A 26,149-nucleotide genomic window follows, 5' to 3' on the forward strand; every position below is an offset into this window, starting at 1 on the left:
CCTGGACAAGATGGCTTCACCGCTGAATTTTACCAAACATTTAGTGAAAACCTAATACCCATTCTCCTTAAAGTTTTCCAAAAAGAAGAAGAGGAGGGAATACTTCCAAACTCATTCTATGAGGCCAGCATCACTCTAACTCTAATACCAAAACTGAGGCAAAGACACCACAAAAAATGAAAATTACAGACCAATGTCTCTGATGAACATAGATGCAAAACTACTCAAAAAAATATTAGCAAACCAAATTCAAAAATACATCAAAAAGATCATCCATCATGATCAAGTAGGATTTATTTCAGGGATGCAAAAGGATGGTACAATGTTCGAAAATTAAATCAAATCATCCACCACATCAACAAAAAGGACAAAAACTACATGATAATTCCATAGATGCTGAAAAAGCATTTGAGAAAATTCAACATCCATTCATGATAAAAACTCTCAACAAAATGGGTATGGAGGGCAAGTACCTCAACATAATAAAGGCCATATATGACAAATCCACAGCCAACATCATACGTAACAGCGAGAAGCTGTAAGTTTTTCTTTTAAGATCGGGAACAAGACAAGGATGCCCACTCTCCCTGCTTTTATTCAACATAGTTTTGGAGGTCCTAGTCATGGTAATCAGACAACACAAAGAAATACAAAGCATCCAGACTGGTAAGGAAGAAGTTAAACAGTCACTGTTTGAAGATGACATGACATTATACATAAAAAAAACCCTAAAGAATCCACTCTAAAACTTCTAGATCTAATCTGAATTCAGCAAAACTGCAGGATACAAAATTAATACACAGAAATCTGTTGCATTCCCATACACTAATGATGAACTAGCAGAAAGAGAAATCAGGAAAACAATTCCATTCACAATTGCATCAGAAAGAATAAAATACCTAGGAATAAACCTAATGAATGAAGTGAAAGACCTATACCCTGAAAACTACAAGACAATCAGGAGAGAAATTAAAGATGATACCAATAAATAGAAATACATCCCATGCTCATGGATAGGAAGAATTAATATTGTCAAAATGGCCATACTGCCTAAAGCAATCTACAGATTCAATGCAATCCCTTTCAAAATACCAACAGCATTCTTCAATGAATTAGAGCAAATAGTTCTAAAATTCATATGGAACCACAGAAGACCCCAAATAGCCAAAACAATCCTGAGAAGGAAGAATAAAGCTGGGGGGATTATGCTCCCCGATTTCAAGCTCTACTACAAAGGCACAGTAATCAAGACAATTTGGTACTGGTACATGATCAGACCCACAGATCAACAAAATAGACTAGAGAGCCCAGATATAAACCCAAGTATGTATGGTCAATTAATATACAATAAAGGAGCTATGGACATACAATAGGGAAATGAAAGCCTCTTCAAAAACTGGTGTTGGTAAAACTGGACAGCTACATGTAAGAGAATGAAACTGGATTACTGTCTAACCCCATACAGAAAAGTAAACACAAAATGGATCAAAGACCTGAATGTAAGTCATGAAACCATAAAACTCTTTAGAGGAAAACATAGGCAAAAATCTTTTGAATATAAACATGAGCAACTTTTTCCTAAACACATCTCCTTGGGCAAGGGAAACAAAAGAAAAAATGAACAAATGGAACTACATCAAACTAAAAAGCTTCTGTACAGCAAAGGACACCAGCAGAAGAACAAAAAGGCATCCTACAGTATGGGAGAATATATTTGTAAATGACATATCTGACAAGGGGTTAACATCCCAAATACATAAAGAACTCATATGCCTCAACACCCAAAAAGCAAATAACCTGATTAATAAATGTGAAGAGGATATTAACAGACATTTCTCCAAAGAATAAATTCAGATGGCCAACAAGCACATGAAAAGATGCTCCACATGGCTAATCATCAGAGATATGCAGATTAAAAGCACAATGAGATATCACCTCACACCAGTTAGAATGGCCAACATCCAAAAGACTAGGAACAACAACTGCTGGCGAGGATGTGGAGAAAGGGGAACCCTCCTACACTGCTGGTGGCAATGTAAACTAGTTCAACCATTATGGAAAGCAATATGGAGGTTCCTCAAAATACTAGAAATAGAAATACCATTTGACTCAGGTATTCCACTCCTAGGAATTTACCCAAAGAAAACAAGTTCTCAGATTCAAAAAGACATATGCACACCTATGTTTACTGCAGCACTATTTACAATTATAATTTTACTTGTTCTAGTCAATCACAAAAGTTAGTACTATTTTTTCATTCTTTTCTGAAACTTGAGGTACATTCTTTCCATTCATTCAATTCTTTCTCATTAACATTCTTTTACCATGTTTAAAAATTTCAAATTGTATTTGTTTTTTGAAGCTGTTATTGGTTAGGCTGAACATTTTTCCTAGACAAACATCCATAAATATGTACATTTGTGACATAAACCAAAAATGTATGTTCTGGTTTTGATATTCACTGAATATTCAAATAAGTGAATATGAACATACCACAGATGAAGTTTGAAATCTGGGGTTCAGAACAGGGGATGAAACTTTGATATTGTATGTTTAAGTCTTTAGGCCTGTTTGTGGACTTTTTGAGAAGAACTCTATAGCTGTCATCACATTTTCCTAAGGGTGTAAAACTGCAAAGGGGTTAAAACTTCCAAAGATGTATTATCAATTTAAAGAAATTAAAACTATAATTAAATATTACATAAGATTTTATATATTAGATGTTGTAATCTTTTTGATGAATCAGATGACTCTTGGATTCAGTAATTAATCCTTTTCAGCCATTTTAATGTGGAATATGTGGGAGTTTTTACACTTTAAAAAATTAAAATACAGTAACTACACAGTCAGTTATACAACAAATATTACTCATACAAAATAAAAATATTCAATTAATTATGCTACATGGCATTAAGGAATTAAACAGCAGTGAAAATATTTCTACAAAGCCAAAAATAGCACTCTAGGACTGGATGTTTTACAGAATAGGAAAAGAAAAAATCCCAGGGTCCTATTACCTGGCACCTTATCCTAAAAAACTAAAAAATAATTAAAACAAGGGCTCTCAGAAGTCCAGTGTTTTAGATAGGAAAGAAATTTGATGATAATGCTCAGTAGGTAGCTAAAACAGAAGGTGTTCTTTTGTAAGATAATGAACAGCAAGAGAAAGACCTACTTCTAGAAACACCATAACATCCAAAACAGCTCAAATTTAATCACACTGCTTTCTAAAAGATGGAGACTTTTAATGGAAGACAGGGTATTAATAATAACTTAGGAACATAAGTCATTCCTGAGGTAAGCTTGGAAGCACTAGGTGATGTGCCACATCATGAGAGAAAAGGCAGGGCCCTCTAGGGCCTCAACTTTGTGGAAAGAACAAAAAGGAGAGGTTAACAGTAAAAAAGAATGACACAAATACTTTGGCTATTCTCTCCCTACCTGTGCACTCAAGTATTAGGAGGGTAAGCACAAACAGGGCTCTCTTTACTCTTCTCATTTGCTCATTGAGTGAAGCAGGCATTGTGATACTCATCAAGCAAGCATGAACCATATACTGTTAGCAAATTTGGAAATGTTTTACAGCCTGCCTAAATTTCTATCATATTTAGCAAGAAGAGACAATAAGAACAGAATTAATGCATCTCAAGTTTAAAAAATATTAAGCTATTTCTTAAAATCTCAGACAAGACTAAAATTAAACCTCTTCATAGGTGTTATCTAAGAAAATAGGGTCAATGTTATATGCAATGCAAAAAACTGCCTACCAAACTTTTATCTAGCCAGCTTCCAGGGCAAAAATAAATATCTTTCAGAGAAGATAACTACTATAAAATCTCAAAATCCTAAAAAGGTAGCAATGACCTGTCTTCCTATGTGAAAGAGGAATATGAAAGATGCTAAGTTGTACCAAACTGCCTCTACTGCATTGAATTTAACATTTATAAAATTAATTTTAATGAAAAATTTTAGCTAAAGATATGTAAGAGAATAAAGGTTTTCCCATCTGCCTAAATTTGAGCTGCATAAAGGTAATTTCCTTCCATATAAACAGTTATGTTCATTTGGATGTAGTATCTAGATTGTGACTCTGCATTCACAAAATAATGTTGCTTTATATAATATAAAAACAGCATGGCTGTGGTTTGCTCCTATACTTTTATTCTGGTACTTCCTTGTGATAATAATGCTAATGAAGTACATCCATTCCTGAACACAAAAATCAGCACTCTTTGACTCTCCTGCAAAACACTGAAGGATGAGTTCTAGCAACAGAAATAAAAATGCAAGTGTAACTAAAGTTATTAGATAGTTATAACACTTCACTATCTTGCTAGTAGTAAAGACATCTGACTATATTTTAAATGTATTTTAGAGTTTCAACGAATATGTTCAGATAAAATTGATGACATTCATTTTAATTTAGAATCTTAGGAGAAATAGAGAAACATACTATCTTTGTAATAACAGATGGTTTATTACTTATTATAAGTTTTTTATTAAGGAACTGGATACCCTAAACATATCAGAGATAGAAGATACATGTGAGTATACAGCAAATACTACAGTTCCTCAATACTTTCATTACATACATGATTTAATAACAATGTCAGAAGGCACATGATTATGATGATAACTTAAAATTTATATTGAGTCATCAATGCTTTAGAAATAGCTATCATTTTATTCCATATTACTATCCTTTGTTATTTTTGAAAATAATAGATTTGCTGGTTTACTAAAAACCTTCAATGGTAGGAATTGAAACATACCAAGTGTGTAATATTTTTAAATTATATCTTCTATCAAGTCAGGTGGACATTATTATCAGTAAGGTAGCTTATTCCTTAATTTGGCAGGCCAATTAAAGCCGGTCAGATAACACTGGCCATTGGAAAAGGATCACAAATTTGTAACAAACTCCCAAGATGGGCACATGTAAGATTCAGACAGAAAAAAATCCGATGTGAGAAAACTACTAAGGTGAAAGAACACAAGTGTGTGTTGAACAGTATAATGGGGTAGGGAACGCAGACTTTGGTAAAAAGTAAAGTCAAATGGAAATATTAGAGAAATACATATTTAAACAAAAATTTCTCTGCTTCAACCTTAATGTTTTCCTTTCTGCTAAAACAACAGAAATCATCAGGGTTTTCAATAAAACATTCCTTTGCAGTCTTCATCAGACTTAGGTTCTAATTTCCCATCTAGATTTAATAGCCTTCACATAATCATTTTCCCACAGACTGTTCTTTACATTATACGTTAACAAATATTAACAAAATATTCTGACCACATGAAATAAGACTGCCCCCATCCACCCACTAAAGAGTATACTTTAAGCCCATTCCACAGTAATAAAATTTGGGTATATATAATTAAAAAAATTAAATTGCAGCAGCTGGCATGTAGTAGATAAAGACAGAATTTCATCAGCAACACCACAGTTTCATACTTAACATCTCTAAAATGTGGCTACATCTAACAATTGACAGTGAAGCATTGCTTAATTGGCAGTACTTCTCCTTTGTTAATGATAAATAAAATAATAATGCCTTCTAAAAATGATGTTGTTTCAGATTAGATTAAGTAGAGCAATAAATGTTAAATTTAGTTAACTAAATTAAACCAAGGTGAAATTAAACCTAGGCGTTTTCACTATATTAACACTCAGAAAACTGAAATTCATGTTTTTTGATTCACTCATTTGTATATTGGTTTGTTCAAAAGCTTACATTATTATAAAGATTAGGTTATGCCTCTTTAAAAAGCAACCCAAGTACTATGTCTTTTGAGGCAATTAATCCTTTCACATTTAAAGTAATTATTGACAGGAAATGACTTACTATTGCCACTTTCTTCACTGTCTTCTGTATTTTAGCCCTTTTGTCCCTTGTTTCCACTCTTACAGTCTTTGTTTGAGTTTCATTCATTTTTTTTTTTGCAGTGACATATTCAGATTCCTTTCTCATCTCTTTTGTATCTTCTATAGGTATTTTCTTTGTGGTTACCATGTAGTTTACATAAAACACCTTACAGTTATAATAATCTATGCTAAACTGATAAAAAACAAACTTCCATCACATACAAAAACTCTCCAATTTTACTTCCCCCACACACTTTATGTAACTGATTTTGTAAGTTACATCTTTTTATACTGTGCATCTATTAATATCTGCTTACAGGTAGATTTTTTATACTTTTGTCTTTTCTATACAAGAATTAGATTTTTACACCATCATTACTGTATTACAGTATTCTGTTTTTGTCTATGTATTACATCTTCTAGCTTATTTTATACTTTCACATGATGTCGTGTTGCTGTTTAGCATCCTTTTCTTCATTTTTTCTTTAGAATCTAAAGACCATATTTATTTTATAAATAAAAATGGCCAAAAAACATGCATCAGTGTTGTCTGCCAATTATAAATCAGAATTGGGTATCTAAGTACTGAAGGAGTGTGTTCCTGAAACCAGTAAACCAGTTCCAGTCCATTAAAATTTCAACCAGTTTTAATACCTACCAGTCCCTTTGCTTACATACGGTGGCTTAAAGAACTTCACAACACCATAAACATTGACAATCATACCACTCTTAAGTTGATTCAGGGGTGTATATATGTAATGTGTTGCTGGAACCTAAAGAAAGAGAAGAGAGTGAAATATCCATATTAAATATTGATATTTTAGAATCATGTTATGATCAAATTTGTAAATAGCAAATCTAACTACATTTTTCTCCATTTAAGTGTCTAAAAAGAGGCTGTAGCCTGAAAAAAAGGAAGTGCATAGCATATAAAAGTTTCGATAAACAAACTAGTTTTTCTTAGAAATAACTTTGATTATAAATGATACAATTTGTACACAGTTCTAAGAAAAGCAGCTTAAGAGATTTTGGTTCTGGTTTTTAACTTTACTTACTATCACCTCAAAACTTGTGGTGTGTGTTTACATAATATATATATATTTTCCTATACTACTATAAAGATTTTATTTAAGCCTAAATAAAGCCAGGTTTTGATTACAAATGGTATAAAGACATTCAAAATGGTGATAAAAGCACGGGGAGAGCTGTGCAACACAGAGAAGACAAGTAGTGATTTTATAGCATCTTACTATGTTGATGGACAGTGACTGTGAATTGGTATGTGGGGGAGACTTGGTGAAGGGGGGAACCTAGTAAACATAATGTCCTTCATGTAATTGTACATTAATGATACCAAAATAAATAAATAAATAAATAAATGGTAATAAAAGAAAAGAGGAATTTTCTGAAATAGTTGTACATTAAGTCTGGAAAGAAAAGGGAACATAATTTATAAAGATATGTCTTCATAATAGTAAAACAACCCTTAAAAGGGTTCAGACATCTGGCCCCATCACCCAACATTCTGATCCTCAATTAGCATAAGGTTACCTATTACACTAAGAGTTAAAATTTTTAAAAATCATCAAAATTAATTAATTGGCTTTTTCAAGGAAGCTGACTAACCCCATGGGCATATACAAGGAGGACAGGACTTAAAAATCTCATCAAACCTTGATATAAAAAAAGTTGTAGTTCATTAGTGAAGAAAGAAAAATAATGGTCAGCATATGAGACAGATAAGAGAAGATATGTGCTCAGCTAACAAAATAACTGGACCTAAGATATTATCTTAACAACTATCTTCCTAATGTAGAGCTGAATGGGGAAGGCCAGCACAGCTCAAATAACATACTTGTTAATTCATGACCAACAACATCTGATCTATAATTTGGCTTTCCATGTAAATAAACCAGTATATTTATACATAGCAGGTAAGTAATTCTAATAGTTCAGAATACCTGAGCTTTCTGAAAAAATATTTTGCTAAGATCAGAGGCACTTTCATTGTGGCTTAAAGAACTTCACCACACCATAAACATTGACAATCATACCACTCTTAAGTTGATTCGGGGTCATGGATATATAAAACAATTAAGTTGACCTCTCCATAACAATTATGAGACATACTAATACCCATGGCTAATTCACATTTTTTAAAAGTACATCAATCCTTTTATTGGTTACAGTTTCCTTAAATAATAAATTTAAATTGTACTACTATAGTATTGTTCAGAATTTAAAATCTGTATACTGTAGTTATTGTAAGGTAGAAACAAAGTTCTTATACTCAGTCCATTAGAAACTAAAGGTTTAAGAACATAGGTAGAAAATAAACTTTATATTAAACTTAATCAACATATTACATTTCCAATTTCACTTGGTTACAAGTAGCTCACCTGTAAAAATGGGAACCTTCCTATTGCTATAAAATTTTGTAAAATATTGGAAAAAAGGACAAAAAAGAAAAGCAAAATGTATTATAAGTCAACTTCTTCACTTAAAATCACATGATCTGTCAAATCACAATTCATCACTAATCTGTTTAATACAAACTGATGAAGAAAAAAGAATCTGCCTGAGCTTTAAGTCATAAAAATCCCAGTGTCTTCACACAATACAACTATTTTTTCCATTTTAATTCTCTGTGTATGTACTTATACAAAATATCATAAGATACTCCAGAAAACAGAACAGCAAGATATTATTTACTAGGTAAATATGTAACTTGAATTTAACGCTGTCATGTATCATAAAAGTAGAGATTATGTCTTCCCATTGTATTGATACTAATTCAAAATCAGACCATAAAATGGATCGAATATAGATGAGTGTGTGTATATATGTACACACACACATCTGTATATGTGTGTATACACATGAGGGTGTGTAGTACATATTCTAAATTAAACTGAAAATCATCTTACCAAAGACATTGATTCTGTAGAAAAATCTCTTACAGATTTAACATAAACCTGAAAACAAAAAGAGGACTTATTTTACAAATGACCTCCAATGTGATTACAGATCTTTAATTGTAGTAAAACTATACATATAACTGTATAATACTCAAAATCACTGGAACAGCTTAAAGTTACGGCTTACAAATTAAGAGTGACATGTGCAAAGCTGTATAAGCTAAACTTCAGTCTAATCCATTAATTTTAATATCATAAGACCATCTCTAGCCCATATAATGAATGCCCTTGTGAATACTAGAAACCTAGGCAGATGGTGGCCTGCAGGCACATGGCCTGGCCCAACTCTACTCTGTACCTGACAGACCTGACCAAAGAAGTAGTCTTCAAAAAGGAGGAGGGGGAGGCACACACAGAAGAAGGGATGAGCACCTTCATAAAGCATAAAATAGGAAGGTATCAGTTTTACCTAAAAGGGAGGACTGATCAATTTAAAGTGAAGTCAAGTAGAATCAAAGAGACTGATGGTATAATTGCAAAGAATAAACTTAGGTCTAGAGGGTCTGTGAAGTTTTAAATTTTTCATTAATAATAACTAAGGGATCTTTCTTGTCTCCTGGAGTCATTCTAAACATAAAGCCAAGAAAAGAATTCCTATTTTTAAAATCTAAAATACTTAATTAAAATAACTGTCAGAATAGTTGATCTGCATATTTATTGAAATACTACAGCTCATTAAAACCACAATATGATTGGAGACTAAAGGTTACACACTTACATAAACAGTTGATTTGCAGTCTTCAAATGCTTTCAAAAATAAGCATTGTTTACCATCACTACTTGTAGATGAAGATGCTGACAAAACAATAAATCCAGCCACAGCAATGGTGTCCTACAGAGCAAAAAATGGGTTTAAATCATCAAAATATCAATAATTCTGGAAGTCAAAAAAATCCTTGTTTTTATTATTATTTAGAAACAGCAATTATTTCTGTATAATGGACTAGTTAGCCTAAACTTCTTAAATGCTTTCTGAATATAAGGTTAAGACCACCTCCTCTAAATAGCTATCAACAATGTAGCCATAGGTAATACCTCACTTCATGCATCAGGAAAATACTAACTACATCACCTAGAAAATTTTACTTCAAAAATCAATGTTTATCTCAATTTATGTTAATAAGTTTGCATGAATAAACACAATGAAGAAATAACAGGTGATACAACAATGGAAATTAAATGAAACTAAATCTCAGAGTTGAGAGAATACACTAAAACTTGTCATACGTGTAAAAACTCCATATTGTTATGAAGCTAATGTACATGCATACAATTCCAGGGTATGAGATATAAATAAGAAATTTCCATTTATATACCAATAAAAACAAAAATTATTTCTACTTAGGTTTCTAATTGCAATAAGAAGCCAATCTCCATTTATTCCTGCCTCTCATTTTTTAGTTAAATCTCCCTCTTCTTACTTTCCAAATATTGGTACATACACTCAGCAAGTTTTGTCTTGCTGCATTTTGTGCATGTGTGTGTTTATTTTTATTATCTTAATTTGATTTTAACTCCAAAATCTATAAAAAATTTCCTTTTTTAGGCAACTTCCTTCAATAATCCTAATCTCTACCAAATGGAAATCTTCTGCATTACTGATTTGCTTAGCAAACACAAGGATGTCATGTCAGCCCCCAGCCTATCTACTGCGATCCATTAACTAGGCTGTGAGCACCTTGAAGTCAGGGGTCATATCTTACTCTGCTTTGTATCTACAAAGCTTGGCACAAAGTAGAAACTCCATAAGCAAACTGTGAACCAAAGGAGGGACTTCCATTGCCTTTCTAAACCTCTATCCAGATATTTTAGCTTGGCTCATTTCTGTATTTTTTTTCCTTCAGGTGTGACTGCAAACATAATTGGGTCTATGGTATAATGCTAAAAAACCACAACTCTTTATGATGAGAAAATTTTCTTCTCACTGAAAATTTTCCAAGTTTCTCTCATGTTTTAGACAATTTTAAAGAGGAATGAAATAAACAATAAGAAAAATATACAATGCTTTCAATTCATCTCAGACTAATATATTCAGATTTAAATGAAAATTTGAGATTTTAGTCAAATAGTTAAAGTTGTTTAACAGAACTAATACACAAAGATAAAAACAAGTACAAAGTCACTGGTTTAACAGTTCTCAATTCTCTTAAGAGCACAAAAATAACTTGTCATTTTATATTTTACGTAAAAATGTCTTAAACACAAATATTACATGTAAAGAAATATACTAAATGCAAATATTAGGGGTACAGATGCACATTTTTCTATGTTTCTCTATAATCTAAACTTAAGAACAATAAGTATTTATTTCTTTTATGATGGAGAAAACACTTTTAAAAGAGAGTAAAGCACAAAAAGCAGGATATCACCATTCATAAGAAAACAATTTTCAAAAGTCTATTTTAATATTAGCAACACAACTGAGTAAAGTTACATTTCCTCTAGCACACATGACACCATGTAAATAACAAAAGTATCTTTTAAGAAAAATGATGTATTCATTGCATTGTTATATATTACATTTGTAAACATGAACTTATATTTGAATGTACATATATAAATTGTACTAAGGCCCTCAGTGATCTCATCGCCATTGAACTTTCCTGTTTTACTTCCCATTTTTCTCTTTTACACATATCTGATCTCATCTATCTTTTAAAGTCTGGGCTCTAAAAGCTTTTTTCTTATAAAATCTGTCTTAGATTGTCCCTCTCCCAGAAAAATAATCCTTCCTTCCTTCCTTCCTTCACTTTGTGTGTTACTTACACAGTTCTTAATGCTTTTAATGCCCTTAAAACTCTGTAAAATCCCTGAGACTAAGAATAATGTCTTATCCACCTATATATCCCATACCAGTGACTGGCAGAGGCTTCTGTTCATAGTCAGTGCTCAGCAAGTATCTGTTAAACAAACTAATTAATACTGGTAAAAACTGAAGTACAAATCTAAATAAAAGGTAAAAAAATGAAATGAGTAAGCCTTAGGATTCAATTCCCATGAATTTACATACCATAATGGCTTTTACATTAATTCAAATACATAGAGAATAAGAAAAATTAATATATAGTAGGCATTATTCATTTGTATAAATTCACAAAGATTGAAAATGAGATTTAATACACATTGCTCTAGGTTCTATACTTATGAGAAGAGCATACTGAAGCCACTCAAATAAGAATGGGAATTACACAGTTCTGTGCTAAGAGTATATTCTGATATACTGACATAGGTGTTTAATCTCAATTTGCTGATAAAGTATTAGGAAACCGACCTAAGAAGAATACCATGTTACTAAAAATGGTAAGGCTTTATCAATATCTGTTCATGAACGTTCTAAAAGCATAAACAGATTTGGTATGGCTGAATCCTTGAAGGGACTCAGCATACTCAGGTTCAGCAAATAGGTCACTTCCCTTTTGTGCCTGTGCTACCCTGTCAGAGAGCCTTTGAAAGAATGAGTCCTTATCAAACAATTCCCAACAGGAATATTCTACTACAAACCAGCCTCAGAGAATATGAATGAAATCAGTACCAGTCTTTTTAACATGAAAGAAATGTTTTTTAAAAATATGAAAAACCTAAAAGGGGAAAAAACCAAAAATCAACTTATTTGCATATTGACAAATATAGTTTTTACATGCTAATATTGCCTAAAGAAAAATACAATATGGTATAACAGGCAAATAGGTGAATGAAAAAATTGTAAGCCACAAAACTAATGTATTAGTTTGCTAATTTTTAACAGTTAATACATTAAAAATTCTCAAGCTGTTACGCTTAAGGAGCAGGAAAAAGGGCACAGAAAATATGAAACAATTGATAATCCAGTAAGAAAAACACTTTTTTGACCTGAATAGGCATTAAGTAATTTTTACTATACTGACCTTTTAAGTCTTGGTAATATGCTGTATTTTTTTTTTTTTGAGAGGGCATCTCTCATATTTATTAATCAAATGGTTGTTAACAGTTAACAACAATAAAATTCTGTACAGGGGACTCAATGCACAATCATTAATCCACCCCAAGCCTAATTCTCATCAGTCTCTGATCTTCTGAAGCACAATGAACAAGTTCTTACGTGGTGAACAAATTCTTACAGAGTGAATAAGTTCTTACATGGTGAATAGTACAAGGGCAGTCATCACAGAAACTTTCAGTTTTGATCACGCATTATGAACTACAAACAATCAGGTCAGATATGAATATTCGTTTGATTTTTATACTTGATTTATATGTGAATCCCATGTGTCTCCCTTATTATTATTATTATTTTTTTTTTTTAATAAAATGTTGAAGTGGTAGGTAGATGCAAGATAAAGGTAGAAAACACAGTTTAGTGCTGTAAGAGAGCAAATGTAGATGATCATGTGTGTGCCTAAAGGCTAAGTATTAATCTAAGCTAGACAAGGGCAACAAAACATCCACGGATGCAGAAGATTTCTCTCAAAACAGCGGGGGTGAGGTTCTAAGCCTCATCTCTGTTGATTCCCAATTTCTCACCTGATGGCCCCCCTGCGACTGTGCCTGTCTTAGGTTGTTCCTCCCTTGAGGAATCTTACCCGTCTCTGGCTAACCAGTCATCTTCCGGGGCCATACAGGGAAATATAAAGTCGGTAAGTGAGAGAGAAGCCTTATTGTTTGAAAAGGTTAGCTTTTTACTTCTTTGCAGATTTACGCCCTGTGGGTTTTATGCCCAGCATTTGTCTTGAGGTATCTTTACCACTTGGAAGAATTATGATACTCGGTAAATTCGATATGAGGCACGAGTTCTATTTAAGGGTTGTAATTAGGAAGGAAGAAGAAAAGCTAAAGAAGTAGCAGACGGAAGAAAACATGGGAAGATTGGTTATTTCTTTGACATATCTTCTTGTAGAGTAACTTAAGCATGTATAGGTTTTAAACTACTAATTAAATTGTGTGCACACATTAACATAATAGGAATACAGCTACATAACCAAAGCAGACCTACAATTACCAGCCATATACAGGGAAACCAAAAAAACCAGTTAGGCACCCTAGGCATTTGTGAAATCTTATCAATGATATGATGGATATTGTCTAACTGAATTTGAGTAGTTTGAGAAAAATCAGACAAATTAAAACAACACATTCCTGGGAACTGTTCACATCCCATATGTTCTTTTAACAGTAGATAGTCTATAGTCGCAAGATTTTGGAGCGCTGCAACTTGCGCTTCTCCTAATTCTTGGTTGAGTTCCGACAGTATAGATCCAGTCAAATTTGTTGTTTTACTGTATGCACAGGCCAGCTTAGATATCTCCCCCTTCATTCCAATGGCAATTCCAGGAACCAGTGGGATGAATGCAGCTACAACTGCAACAGCACCAGGATCTTTGTTGACATTTTTTGATGATCATCTTCTGGAATGACACTTCCAGAGTATGTTGATGCTGGAACTTCTTCTTCATATCGTATCTTATTTCGTTTTCTGGGTAGCCAAATTGGGCTTTGATCCTCTGTATAAACACAAACAGACCCTTTGCCCACACTTTGATATGCCCTTTATACCATTGTGAAGAACTTATTGGAGGTCACCACACAGGAACTGCTTTTTTTTTAAGAGAAAGGAATATTATCAGAAAAATGTACTTCCATAGCTGATCATCAATATGTTGTATTTTAAAACACTGTGAGAATGAAAGGGTACAGGGAAAAGCCAGGGATCTGACATCAGGGATAGTGCAGTGATGGGCAGGAAATGTTTCTCTACTACAAAAAATGTATTTCATGGGTATTAGCATCTACTGGATCATGTAACAACACGGACACAATTGAAATAGTATATGTAACATTAGTATAAAAAACCAGAATCATTAAATGGCCTATAAATCACCATATGATCTGATGCCCACACACTTCACCAGCCACACATTGTGTGACTCACTTTAGAATTCTGTCTTTTTATAATTCTTGAGCATTCCATCATCCTCACTCAGGACCTTTGCATATACTGTGTTTTCTTACTGATCCACTCTCCCAGTTCCCCCACACTCATTCTTTCTGCTACTTTTCTCATTCTGCTACTCAATCTTCTTGATTACATATCATATCTGGATAAAATAATTAATTACATATTAGTTGTTTAATTCTACTCTTCTCCACTGAACACTATTCCACGATGGCAAGATCCATAACAATCTAATTCAGTTTAGATGTCTCTGACATATAGAATGAAGATAGAAGACATTCAACAAATATTTGGACAACTAAATGAACAACCAAACATATGAATACTTATACAAGTACTTTACATATATGTATAATATACCCTCACTAAATCTCAAATAAAATAAGCTATACAAAACTTACTTCATAGAATCTTAGCATTTTAGAACTGAAAAGGACTTTACAGATCATGCAACCAAGCACCATCATTTTTCAAATAAGAAAACAAGGGCCAGAAAGATAAGTAAATAGTCTAAGGTCACATATAACTAATTAGTTCTGGATCAAGACAAGAATCCAGGTCTCCTGACTTCCAAGACAGGGACTACTCTGTCTCCTCTTTCAAAATAATTTCTTATAGGGAGGGGGAAAATGTATTAATAAATGTCTACGATTTTGACAGTTTTATGATAAAATATTTTTTTTAACTTTCAAAATACTTTGGAAAAGGCTTTCCTCTAAATTTATATTCATATATTGAATGCTAAATCTTACTTAAAAGCTAAAATTGAAAAAAAACCCTCATATGGAAGGAGGTTTAACTGGAACATGCATATTCCTGCAAAACATGTGTATCATTAATCTAGCAAAGCAAGGACTAAAATTTTTGTTAAAATTAATTTTAATGTTGTAGGGTTGTAGTCGTATTCAAATATGGGGCTAATCTAAAGGCAACAAGCAAATCACAAGAAAGGTATAAGAACAGAATTAGAAAATTCATTATTTTATGCAAAAAAATTACCATTTGATTTATAACAATCTTTAACCTTAATACTATAAACTCTAAAATAACCTAATTACACCTCTCGAATGATCACTATTCATGGTTTTTAAACCCAAAAAAGAATTTGAAGTAAAATGTGACTTACTACTATTATTAACATTCTCTATTACCTGACAAGTACTAATTAGTTACTATAGTTCTACTCTATTTTAGCGAATGCCTATTTCTAGTATATTTCAATAGCAGAAAACACCTCTCATATGTCATTTAGATAAAATATTAATATGTAATATATTATACATTTTACTAATGCATTATACATGTTTTATATATTGTACATAATTGGCAAGGTTATATTATTATTATAATATTATAATATTATACATATAATATATTATAAAATAATATTATATTATAAAATATAATAATATTATAAAATAATATTATATTATAACCCTTGTTTCTCAGATAAGAGTTTAATACATAATAGAATATTAAAGGATAAAGATGAAAATCTGTTTATATTATAGATATCCAATATCATGCATTTATTTTTAAAACTCTTCTCTAAGATGTCCAAGATATGTTGTGAAATAAAGCAACTTATAAAACATGAATAGTATGAAGTCATTTGGTGAAAAAAGTACATGTATCAGCTTACATATACACACACACACAAACATAGATATATACAGAGACATATTAAGTATACAGATTATATATATTACACACACACAATGGTTTTTCTCTACTGAAGAGAGTAGGCAATGGGAGTGGGTTCACAGGCAGTGGGCAGCTTTGTTTTGTACTTGAATGTTTTTGAAGCCATGACCAGGCAAGAACAAAGTCTTCTAAGCCACATATTTGCAAGACTTAATCCAAGTCTACACTATCTCCTTGAGGCAGGAAAAGAATATAGTCATGGAGATAGAGTAGCTTCTCCACCTACTAGAAGTCCTATAACAAACCTTATCCCTAGAATGGTTACCTTCATAATAGTACAAATGACCATCACCACAGAGGGTTACTAAAGGCTCAGATGATAAATATATATGTAAGCACTTTGCAAACTGTATACATCCATACAAATGTAATATATATTATTAGTAAAAGATTAGGAAAAAAACTAGTTCAACAGTAGAAGCTGGCTATAATAAATGTTTGAAAAAGAATGTTTTCTACCACCTATTTCTCAAGCAAAATTTTAACAGCCTCTTAAGTATAATCTTTACCATTAGATTGAAAACTATATAAAATAAATAAAGGATAGGACATTTGGAATGCTAGAACATTTCCTCAAATATACACTTCTGGAAATGTTTCAAAAAATTAAGAAAACTTAAAATATTCATATTAGCACTTTTATAGACACAAAATTTTTCTAAAAATAATGCAAGACTTTTAAAACATACCTGTAATTCTGGGGGAAAATCCGGGGCAAAATACATTTGAAACCAAAGTCAGTCAAAGGGAGAAATAAAGTGGGAGAAACCTGTTTATTGCTTACAAGCAGTTGTCCACTTCTGCTCTACCGTGTCTCTCATGACCCAGCTGCAGGAAAAAGGGACCCCACCCATCCTCTCTGGTCTAGATATGCCCTTGGTCACCCTTGCAATCACCTACTGATATGGAGATAGACTCCTTCTCTCCACCCCTTGGAAACACCTATTGATATGCAGATGCACTAAAGCCAGGCCAGAGATTCTAGATAAAACTAGAAGGCCAGAAAAGATCACATAGTTAATGAGTCATTCAGTTGAAGTTCCAAAGGCCAGGAGTAACTTGGAATGTCCAGATATTCCCCAGATAAAGGAGAGCATCTGAGTGCAGCCCATGTCTTCATTGTGTCACTTAGATCATACCATTGTAAGATTTACTTTAGTCTGCTAAAAGGCCCAGTTATTCTTTAATTTAATCTATATGCTGTTTTTTCGTCCTCCGGGCCCTACTCAAGTAACTTGGAACCTGGGCAGGAGACAAGCATCATGATTAATTTTCTAAACAAGTCCAAAGATAAACAGCATAGTAAGAACAGGGAAGATTTTATCTTAAAGCTAAGATCCCATTTTAAAAGCCAGGAAGATAGGAAGTAAGACTCCTAACTATTCTTTAACAAACAGACAGTAATTCATCCCACCTTGGGAGCAAGGCAGGCGGTCTTGGTTGATATGTTACCAGAGGGAAGCTGCTATCCTGGGAAGGAACCAGATTAGTAAATTTGTGTTAATTTTGCAGAATTACAAAGAGGACTGATAGTAGAAGAGAAGAGATTTAATGTCTCTCACCAAAGATAAACATCTTGAGACCACTGAACAAGTCTACACTCCCTAGCCCTTTGTCACATTCCTGAAAAATCCTTAAGAGGGAACCCCCAACCTTTTAGGGTGCCTCCTCTGAGGATGTCCGCACTTCCTCTGTCATTAAGTGCATAACTTCAAATAAAACTTTTACTCTGCTTCACTACTGTGTCTCTGTCTTTCAATTCTTCGCTGTGGCAGGGACAAAAACTGAGGAAAATGAACAACTACCCCCTAACAAAATCACTATTATTTTTGTACAATGTGTGCACAGAGTAAATTACTCTTGGAGCTCAATATTAACACAATTATATATTGATGCCAGGGTTCTTGTCCATGAAGCTGAAGAATGAGCTTCACAAACACTCAAGGTAGGAGAGCAAGGTACAGGCTTTTACTTAGAAATAAAGTGAGAGGAAAAAGCTCCTGGCTCATGCCAGGAGGGGACAAGAGCCCTGGGTGGTGAGGTTGTCTAGGGGATTTATAGGCAGTTGAGGATTTTTGGGTACTGAGGGCTTAGGGTGTGGACTTGTACCACCTGCTCTGCCCTCAAGGTGGGCTGGGTTGTTGTCTGTTTGCTAGGGGTGTTTACAGTGAAGTCACGGTTTATGCTGAGATACCCTTGGGGAACACTCAAACATTCCAGGCAAAGTTGCTCCTGGTCTTTTGACCTTTAACTGATCTCATTGAAGATGTCTATATTCCTAGTCTGGTATCTTTACCCTAGAGAATTAGTGTGACCTTTACTTTGCATAATGCTGAACATAGAGTTTCGATAGGGACTTTATATTGTTACATTGCTCTGACTGTAAATATCTTGCCTTGCTTCTTCCTGAGGCCCTCGCCCTACTCTGTCTAAGCCCATGGTCCCTGTCTCAATACCATGATAGGATCATATGAAATTCTGTCCTCAAAAAGCAGTTCTTAATTGTGGGTTCACAGATCTGAGGAGAAGTTATGGACCGCCTTCTCAGAGAAAAAAAAACATTTATATGACTTTTAGCTGATTCAAGAACCCCTCTTAAGGATCTATACACTGCTGGGGGCCCACTGGAGATCACTGCACCTTAGGATACTCATCTACAAACTGCTGGTCCTTTCACAGAAAATTAACTAGGCTTTTCATTTTACAGCTTGTTGACTCAAAATAGGATGCTGGAGCATCTTCCCGATCACACATTAAAATGGCCTTTTCTCCCTTGCACAAATTTGAAGCCAACAGTTTAATACTAACTTACTGAAAAATATCAAGAGAGAAGAAAGGACAGGCAACTTTAATAATCTTGGTAAGAAGAAAAGAAGTAGACTAGGATTTCCTGGTCAAGGTCCTTGAAATATCAAAAATGTTAAGTGTACTTATCTTTACAGAAATGAAAAAGATCATCTGAAAAAGAAAAAATCATCAAACTACATTTTATGTATACTTCATATATTCTATAACCCATGAAAACTTAATATATTATTAATTCAATATGTCTTAGGGCATACCCAGCAACCTAAAGAATGAGGAATATGTTATTAGCATCTGTTTTTAAAGGGTGAAGAGTCACAGTAAATACAGCTTAATATTCACATGTAGATTAGCCACATAGCTTGGTATTCACATATAAATTAGTCATGGAACTGATTTTTTTTTACATTTTCCCAATCAACAAAGTATTGTAATAGTTTTCTAGTTCAAAGGAAAAATGTTTAAATTTTCTTTCTAAATAAGTGAATCTTACCTGTTAAACACCTATTTAATATTTTCATTTTCATTCATATTCTCTCCCTCCCACTCTCTACATCATTTCTGATTTCAGGACTTCTTAAGCACTGAATTTTCAACAATTCAGAACTATCATCATGAATATTAATTACTGTAACTAAGTTGAAATAAAGTCATGCCTTCAAGGGCAAGAAAAGTAACAGGATTATAATAGTCATGACAATAGGCCTTTACTGGAACCACCCACAAAAGTGCCTCAGCAATGGCTCTAGAGCCATTGATTTCTACCCACCTGAACAGCCTGAAGCAGAACTTTGCTGTGCTGTACCAAGTAGATTAAAACTATATCTCAAAGGTTTTAAATTGTATCTAAAATTACTCTAGTTATCATTCTGAGAGAAATAATCTCTAATGAAATGTTCTAGGAGCTTTAAGATATGAATTACATAGCAACTATCTTATTTCCTCAAAATCTAAAGTAAGATTTTAATATACACCATTGATTTCATAACAGTTCTTCACAGGGAAAAAAACAAACAGTACACTGATTCTTTTCTTTGTTCAAATTACAAATTAGGAAAATATTAACTGACCATATCTTCACAGAGGCTTTAGTGAAAAGACAAAACTTGAGTTTGGCAATTTGCAAATTTTTTTATCAAAAAAAAAAAGAAAAAGGTAGATATTCTGACAATTTCTTTGAATGCATTTTTATTCTAGACTCCAATGACAGGTTTTACAAAAATGGTAGCATTTCTCAAGTCCACTGAATTATTTATAAATCATCAGTTTCTGAAACTATAGTATGTCAGAGCTATTCAGAATTCTCAATTAATCCAACACCCTTACTTTATAGTTGGATGTGTATTTTGTATTTCATAAAGCATTACTTTAAATACAGATCTGGAGAGAATCAATGGTTATTCAAAACCCAGTAAATAACTGGAGATAAAGCAGGGACCAGAAGCTAAACTCCTGGGCTCAGGTCCAGATACCCTTTCTCTACCCTGCTCTTCCTCAGTGGGGATGCATTTAATTAAAGTAAGATAATAAGATTATTAACTACAATAATAATAGTTGCCATGTACTGAGTTCCTACTAAGTGCCAGGAGTAGATATGTTTTATCTCTAATCCAGACAACAATCCAGAAAGGTAGGTATTATCCCCATCTTAAGATTAAAAATTTTATTAATTTTTAAATTAATCTTATGATTAATTTTTACCCTTAACATCAAAAGCTTTTTTAATCTTTACAGATTAAAAACAAGGTTGGATGGAGTTAAGAGTCATACCTGCTGGGCTTGAGGCACTCTGATCCCCCACTCCGAGCTTTGACTGGAACATGCACTAACCCTTTAGTCTTTGTACCTGCAAATTCCTGGTCTAGAACACTCTTACTCTAAGTATCTTAAGGATAACTTGATCACTTCTTTCAAGTATCTGTTCTAATATCACCTTATCAGTCTTTCCTTCCTCAGACTGAAACCTGTCTTCTCTCCCCTTTACGTCCTCATACCTTCTCTCTCTCCCACTGCTTTATTTTCTCCATAGCATTGTTGCCACTTGAAAATTTTTTTATTTATTTATATTTCTTGTCTGTCCATCTTCAATAGAAAGTAAGCCATATAAAAGAACTTTGTCTATTTGGATCACCAGTGGCTAGGAATGAGGCCTAGCTCATAACAGGTGTTCAATAAATCATTGCATAAATGTGTAACTGACTGAGTAAATACATCCTAATTCTCTTACATTGTCCATTAGAAAACATGTATGTACTCAGGAGAAACATTTAAAGTACAAAAAGACTACTAGGGGGCAAACACCAGTCCCCAGCTCCTCCAAAGCCAATAGATGGCCACAGCTTCAGAGAATCAGAATGGCAAGGTATTTCCCCACCAGAAATGCCAGGACCTCCAACCACAGGCAAAGTCTCTTTTGCCTCTGTGTGAGGAAGGGAGCAGGAGGCAGTTCTTCTTCCCATCAGGGCTGCCTGGGATGGAATGGTGAGCAGGTAGCGGAAAGCTCCAAACAACAACAGCTATTTACCATTCTCTAGAAAATTATTTGAGTATTTTAACAACCATATACCTATGTCATATACCTATGCAAAATGGTTGAGTTATCACTGCCTCATTCCTAGCACTGGTACAATTATTTAAGTAATTCACCCAATGACAAATGCCACAACTATGCAATTACTAGATACTTTACAGATCTCTAGAATTATGTCAGCTAATAAGGAGAAAACATTATAAAAGAATTGAAATATAGTGTTCAAGCTTGCCTTTTTAAGAAAAGAGTTACAAGGAGTTTTGAGAAAAAGTTTGGGAAAAATAGACTGGAAGACAGAGATATAAAGATAGGGGAGTATATACTGAATATACTGATGATATTTCATGATTTAAAAAAATTAATATTACTATTTCAGTAGTATGATTGTATTGTGCTATTCACTCATTTGTGTATATATATATATATATATGCACATAATTTTAGGAATCTTTCTACTTAACATACTGAAAGTTTTATGGTTTGAATTACATAAGTGATATCTGCCTCAAAATAATTTGTGGCAGTAAAAGGGCAGATAATGAAACAGATGAAAATAGTCTGTTTCTTGATAACTGTTGAAGTTAGATGATGGATATATGAACATTCATTATAGAATTCTCACCACTTGTATATGTTTGAAATTTTTCACAGTAAAAAGCTTGAAGATTGTTAAATAAAATGTTCCACTAAAAAAACAAAGTTGCCTGTTTTTTCTCAAATCCTTCAGGCAGATTCAGTTGATTGAGGTTGCTATTATAACTCATTATAGTTACCACCATTAAATGACTCTCCATTAGATTAAAGATTGTGGCCTCCAAAAGGCCAAACACTGTCTCATTTATTTTGGTTTCTCTAGAGCCTAGCACAGTGTCTAGCAAAATGTCAGCACTTAATAAATGTTTACTGAACCTAAATATGAATGAAAAAAGAGACAGAGTTTATACAATCTCATTTGACTGTGTGGCTTTGCATAAACGAAAGTTTTTTTTTCCCTATGTCATTTACTTGTTAGACAATCATTGATCAAAAAGGACTGAAACCATCTATATCTGATATTCCTGCAACATTCTTTTAGAAGTACTATCTAACTGTAAAAACTTATTTGGAGAGTTCTTGCTGACTCAACACTGTATTTAATAGCTACATGCTTCAATATTAGTTAAATGCCAAATCTGGTTTTGCAAATATCTAAGGGATCTCCAATTAACATCAAAGATGTCATACGTTTCTTAAAAAATATTAATTTTAATTCATTTAAATACACATGCTGAAAAAAATCCTGAAGATTACAAACCAAACACTGGTAAATTTCCAGAGATGTGCTTGCCAAAATAGTATTAATTAGTTACATGTGGTTATTTAAATTTAAGTTAATTCAAACAATATAAAGTGCAAAATTCAGTAACTCAGCTGTACCAGCCACATTTCACATGCTCAGTATGGTAGCTCAACTAGTGGCTACCACATTGACAATGCAGAGATACAATATTTCCATCACAGCAAACACTTCTACTGCATGGTACTACTCTAGAAGACTTTGATCAGAAGAGACTCTCACTTTCTATTATATATCTGTATTGCCTAAATACTGCAAGCAGGCATGTATTTCTTTTTATCAAGGCAAAATATAAATAATATAAAACTCGCCATTTTAACCACTTTTAAGTGTACAACTCAATGGTGTTAATTACAATCACAATGTTGTACAATCATCACCACTATTTCCAAAACCTTTTCATCATTCCAAATGTAAACTCTTTAACCATTAAGCAATAACTCTCCATTCCCTCTCCCTACCCTACAGCCCCAGGTAAACTCTAATCTACTTCCTGTCTGTGAATTTGCCTATTCTGCATATTCACTTAAGTGGAATCACACAATAGTTGTCCTTTTGTGCCTGGCTTATTTCACTTAGCATAATATTTTCAAGGTTCATCCATGATGTAACATGTATCAGAACTTCATTCATTTTTATGGCTAATATTCCATTTTATGAATACGCCACACTGTTTATCCATTCATCTGCTGACAGACACTGGGTTGTTTCTACTGTATAATGCTACACTGAATACTGGGGTACAAACAGTTCTTTTGAGTTCCTGTTTTCAATTCTTTTGGGTATATACCTAGTAGTAGGATTGCTGGGTCATACTATATAATTCTATGGTTAGGTTTTTCAAGAAACATCAAACTTTTTTCCACAGTGGCTATACCATTTTACATTAAGTGGACTTGGTACCTTTGTTAAAAAAATCAAATACCCATAAATGTATGGGCTTATTTCTTGATCCTTAATTCTATTCCATTGGTATATATGTCTATCTTCGTCATTTCCACACTGTTGATTTTGATACCTTTGTATTAAGTATTGAAATCACAAGGCATGAGTCCTCTGACTTTGTAATTCTTTTTCTAGATTATTTCGGTATTCAGAAGCCCTTAAAACTATGTATGAATTTGAGGAGCAACTTTTCCATTTCTGCAAAAAAAGCTGTTAGAATTTTGATAGGAAATGCCCTGAACCTATATATCACTTTGGGTGGTCCTGGGAGCTTAACAATATCGAGTCCTCCCATTCAAGAACATGGATCTCTTTCATGTGTTCTAAATAAGACCTTTAGTTAGGTCTTATTTCTTTTAGCAATGTTTTTTAACTTTCAATGTACAAGTCTTTCACCTCATTGGTTAAATTTATTTCTAGGTATATTATTCCTTTATATTCTATCATATGTGGAATTATTTTCATAATTTCCTTTCCAGATTGTTCATTGTAAGGTACATATAATTTTTGTGTGTTGATCTTATATGCTGCAACATTGCTGAATTCTAGTAGCTTTCTCTTTGATTCTTTAGGATTTTCAAGTACAGGATGTGTCATGTGAGAATAGATATAATCTTACTTCTTCCTTACAATTTAGATGTTTTTTCTGTCCTTTTATTTAATTTCTCTGGCTAGAACTTTCAGTCCAATGTTGAATAATACTGGTGAAAGTGAGCATCCTTGTTTTGTTCCTAATCTTAGGGGAAAGGCTTTCAGTCTTTTACCATTGAGTGTCATGTTAGCTGTGGGTTTTTCATAACTGCCCCTTATTGTACTAAGGAAGCTCCCTTCTATTCCAATTTTCTGAGTATTTTGATTATACAAAGGTGTAGCATTCTATCAAACACCTCTTCTGCATCAATTAAGATGGCCATTGTTCTATTAATGTGATATATTACCATGACTGATTTTCTCATGTTGAATGAAACTGCACTCCTGGGATAAATCCCACTTGGTTATAGTCCTTTAAATATGCTGCTGTGTTCAGCTTGGTAGTGTCTTGGTGAGGACATAGAAAACATGTATTTCTGAGACAACTACAAGAAAATAATACAAACAGAGAATTATAGCTCATATTATATTTTAGTTAAGACTTTTTTTAATTGGTGGGAAATGTATGTATCTTTAAGATTCTGTTGAATACTAAAAATTAGTATGAAGTAAGAGGAAAATTTGTCCATTTTTATGTCAATAATAAGTTTTACTGACCTTTTAAGGCTGATGCAATCTTTAAAGATGTTGCTTATTTAAGTATCATTTTTTATGAACTTGCAAATATATGCTGAACCTCTAAAAAAAAGGTCTGCAGGATGAATATAGCATCATCATTAACTCTAAATCTACTTCTAAAATAATAACTATGAAAATATTTTACCCCTTCACAGAAAACTTTTGCACAGTCCTTTGCTAATTTTCCAAAAAACAGTACATTGATGGTGCTGATCTCTGCATTTGAATTTTCTTGTTCTAGAGAGAAAAACACATACAGAAAAACATTTATTAGATACAGCAGTTTTATATATTTAAGAAAATGGATAACTACATTTTGAAAACCATAATTACTTCAAAATGCAATTATAAAAAAGGATAATTAAAATGTTTATAATTCACTTTTAGTTTAATACCCTAAGTAATGCAAAAATAACAGAAAATGCTAATAGGCCTTAAAATCAATATTATATAACATTTCAATCAGAATACGCATTTTAAATTTCTGTAAATATTACATTAATGTCATATAATGATCACTTCCTATTTATTCTCTCATGTTCATAATTGAAAGAAATTAAATAAGGTATTAATTATTCAATTTATATACAGTATAACATGTCACCCCCAAAATACTTCATTTTTACTTAACTTGTAGTAATCTGCAGTTACCAGTACATTACGTGTTAATCTGGACAAGTGTGATCTTCTCCCCAAGCAGCCATATGTTAAAGAGTTAAAGAGCAGAGTATGTGTAAAGACCAAGCAAACTGTTGATTCAGAAAATGAAAATTACTTGGGAAATAAG

At 32.9% G+C, this 26,149-nt stretch overlaps 1 protein-coding gene across 6 annotated transcripts in view; it reads right to left on the minus strand.

Moving 5' to 3' along the window:
- POT1 (protection of telomeres 1) overlaps positions 1-26,149 on the minus strand; it is a 100,367-nt gene that overhangs the window by 54,547 nt on the left and 19,671 nt on the right. For 5 of the 6 annotated variants that reach the window (XR_008998545.1, XM_057504737.1, XM_057504738.1 and 2 more), the window contains exons 4-7: positions 25,508-25,599; positions 9,563-9,676; positions 8,794-8,841; positions 6,525-6,639 (exon numbers count right to left, since the gene is read on the minus strand). Coding sequence is in view for 5 of the 6 variants with exons in the window: in XM_057504737.1 (XP_057360720.1) it covers positions 6,525-6,639; positions 8,794-8,841; positions 9,563-9,676; positions 25,508-25,599 (369 nt within the window). In the remaining variant the exon portion in view is untranslated. The remainder of the gene's footprint in view (positions 1-6,524; positions 6,640-8,793; positions 8,842-9,562; positions 9,677-25,507; positions 25,600-26,149) is intronic. The other variant, XM_057504739.1, reaches the window with a different exon arrangement.

This window comes from Manis pentadactyla, chromosome 7, assembly GCF_030020395.1.
Source record: "Manis pentadactyla isolate mManPen7 chromosome 7, mManPen7.hap1, whole genome shotgun sequence".
In the NCBI taxonomy this organism is placed as follows: domain Eukaryota; kingdom Metazoa; phylum Chordata; class Mammalia; order Pholidota; family Manidae; genus Manis; species Manis pentadactyla.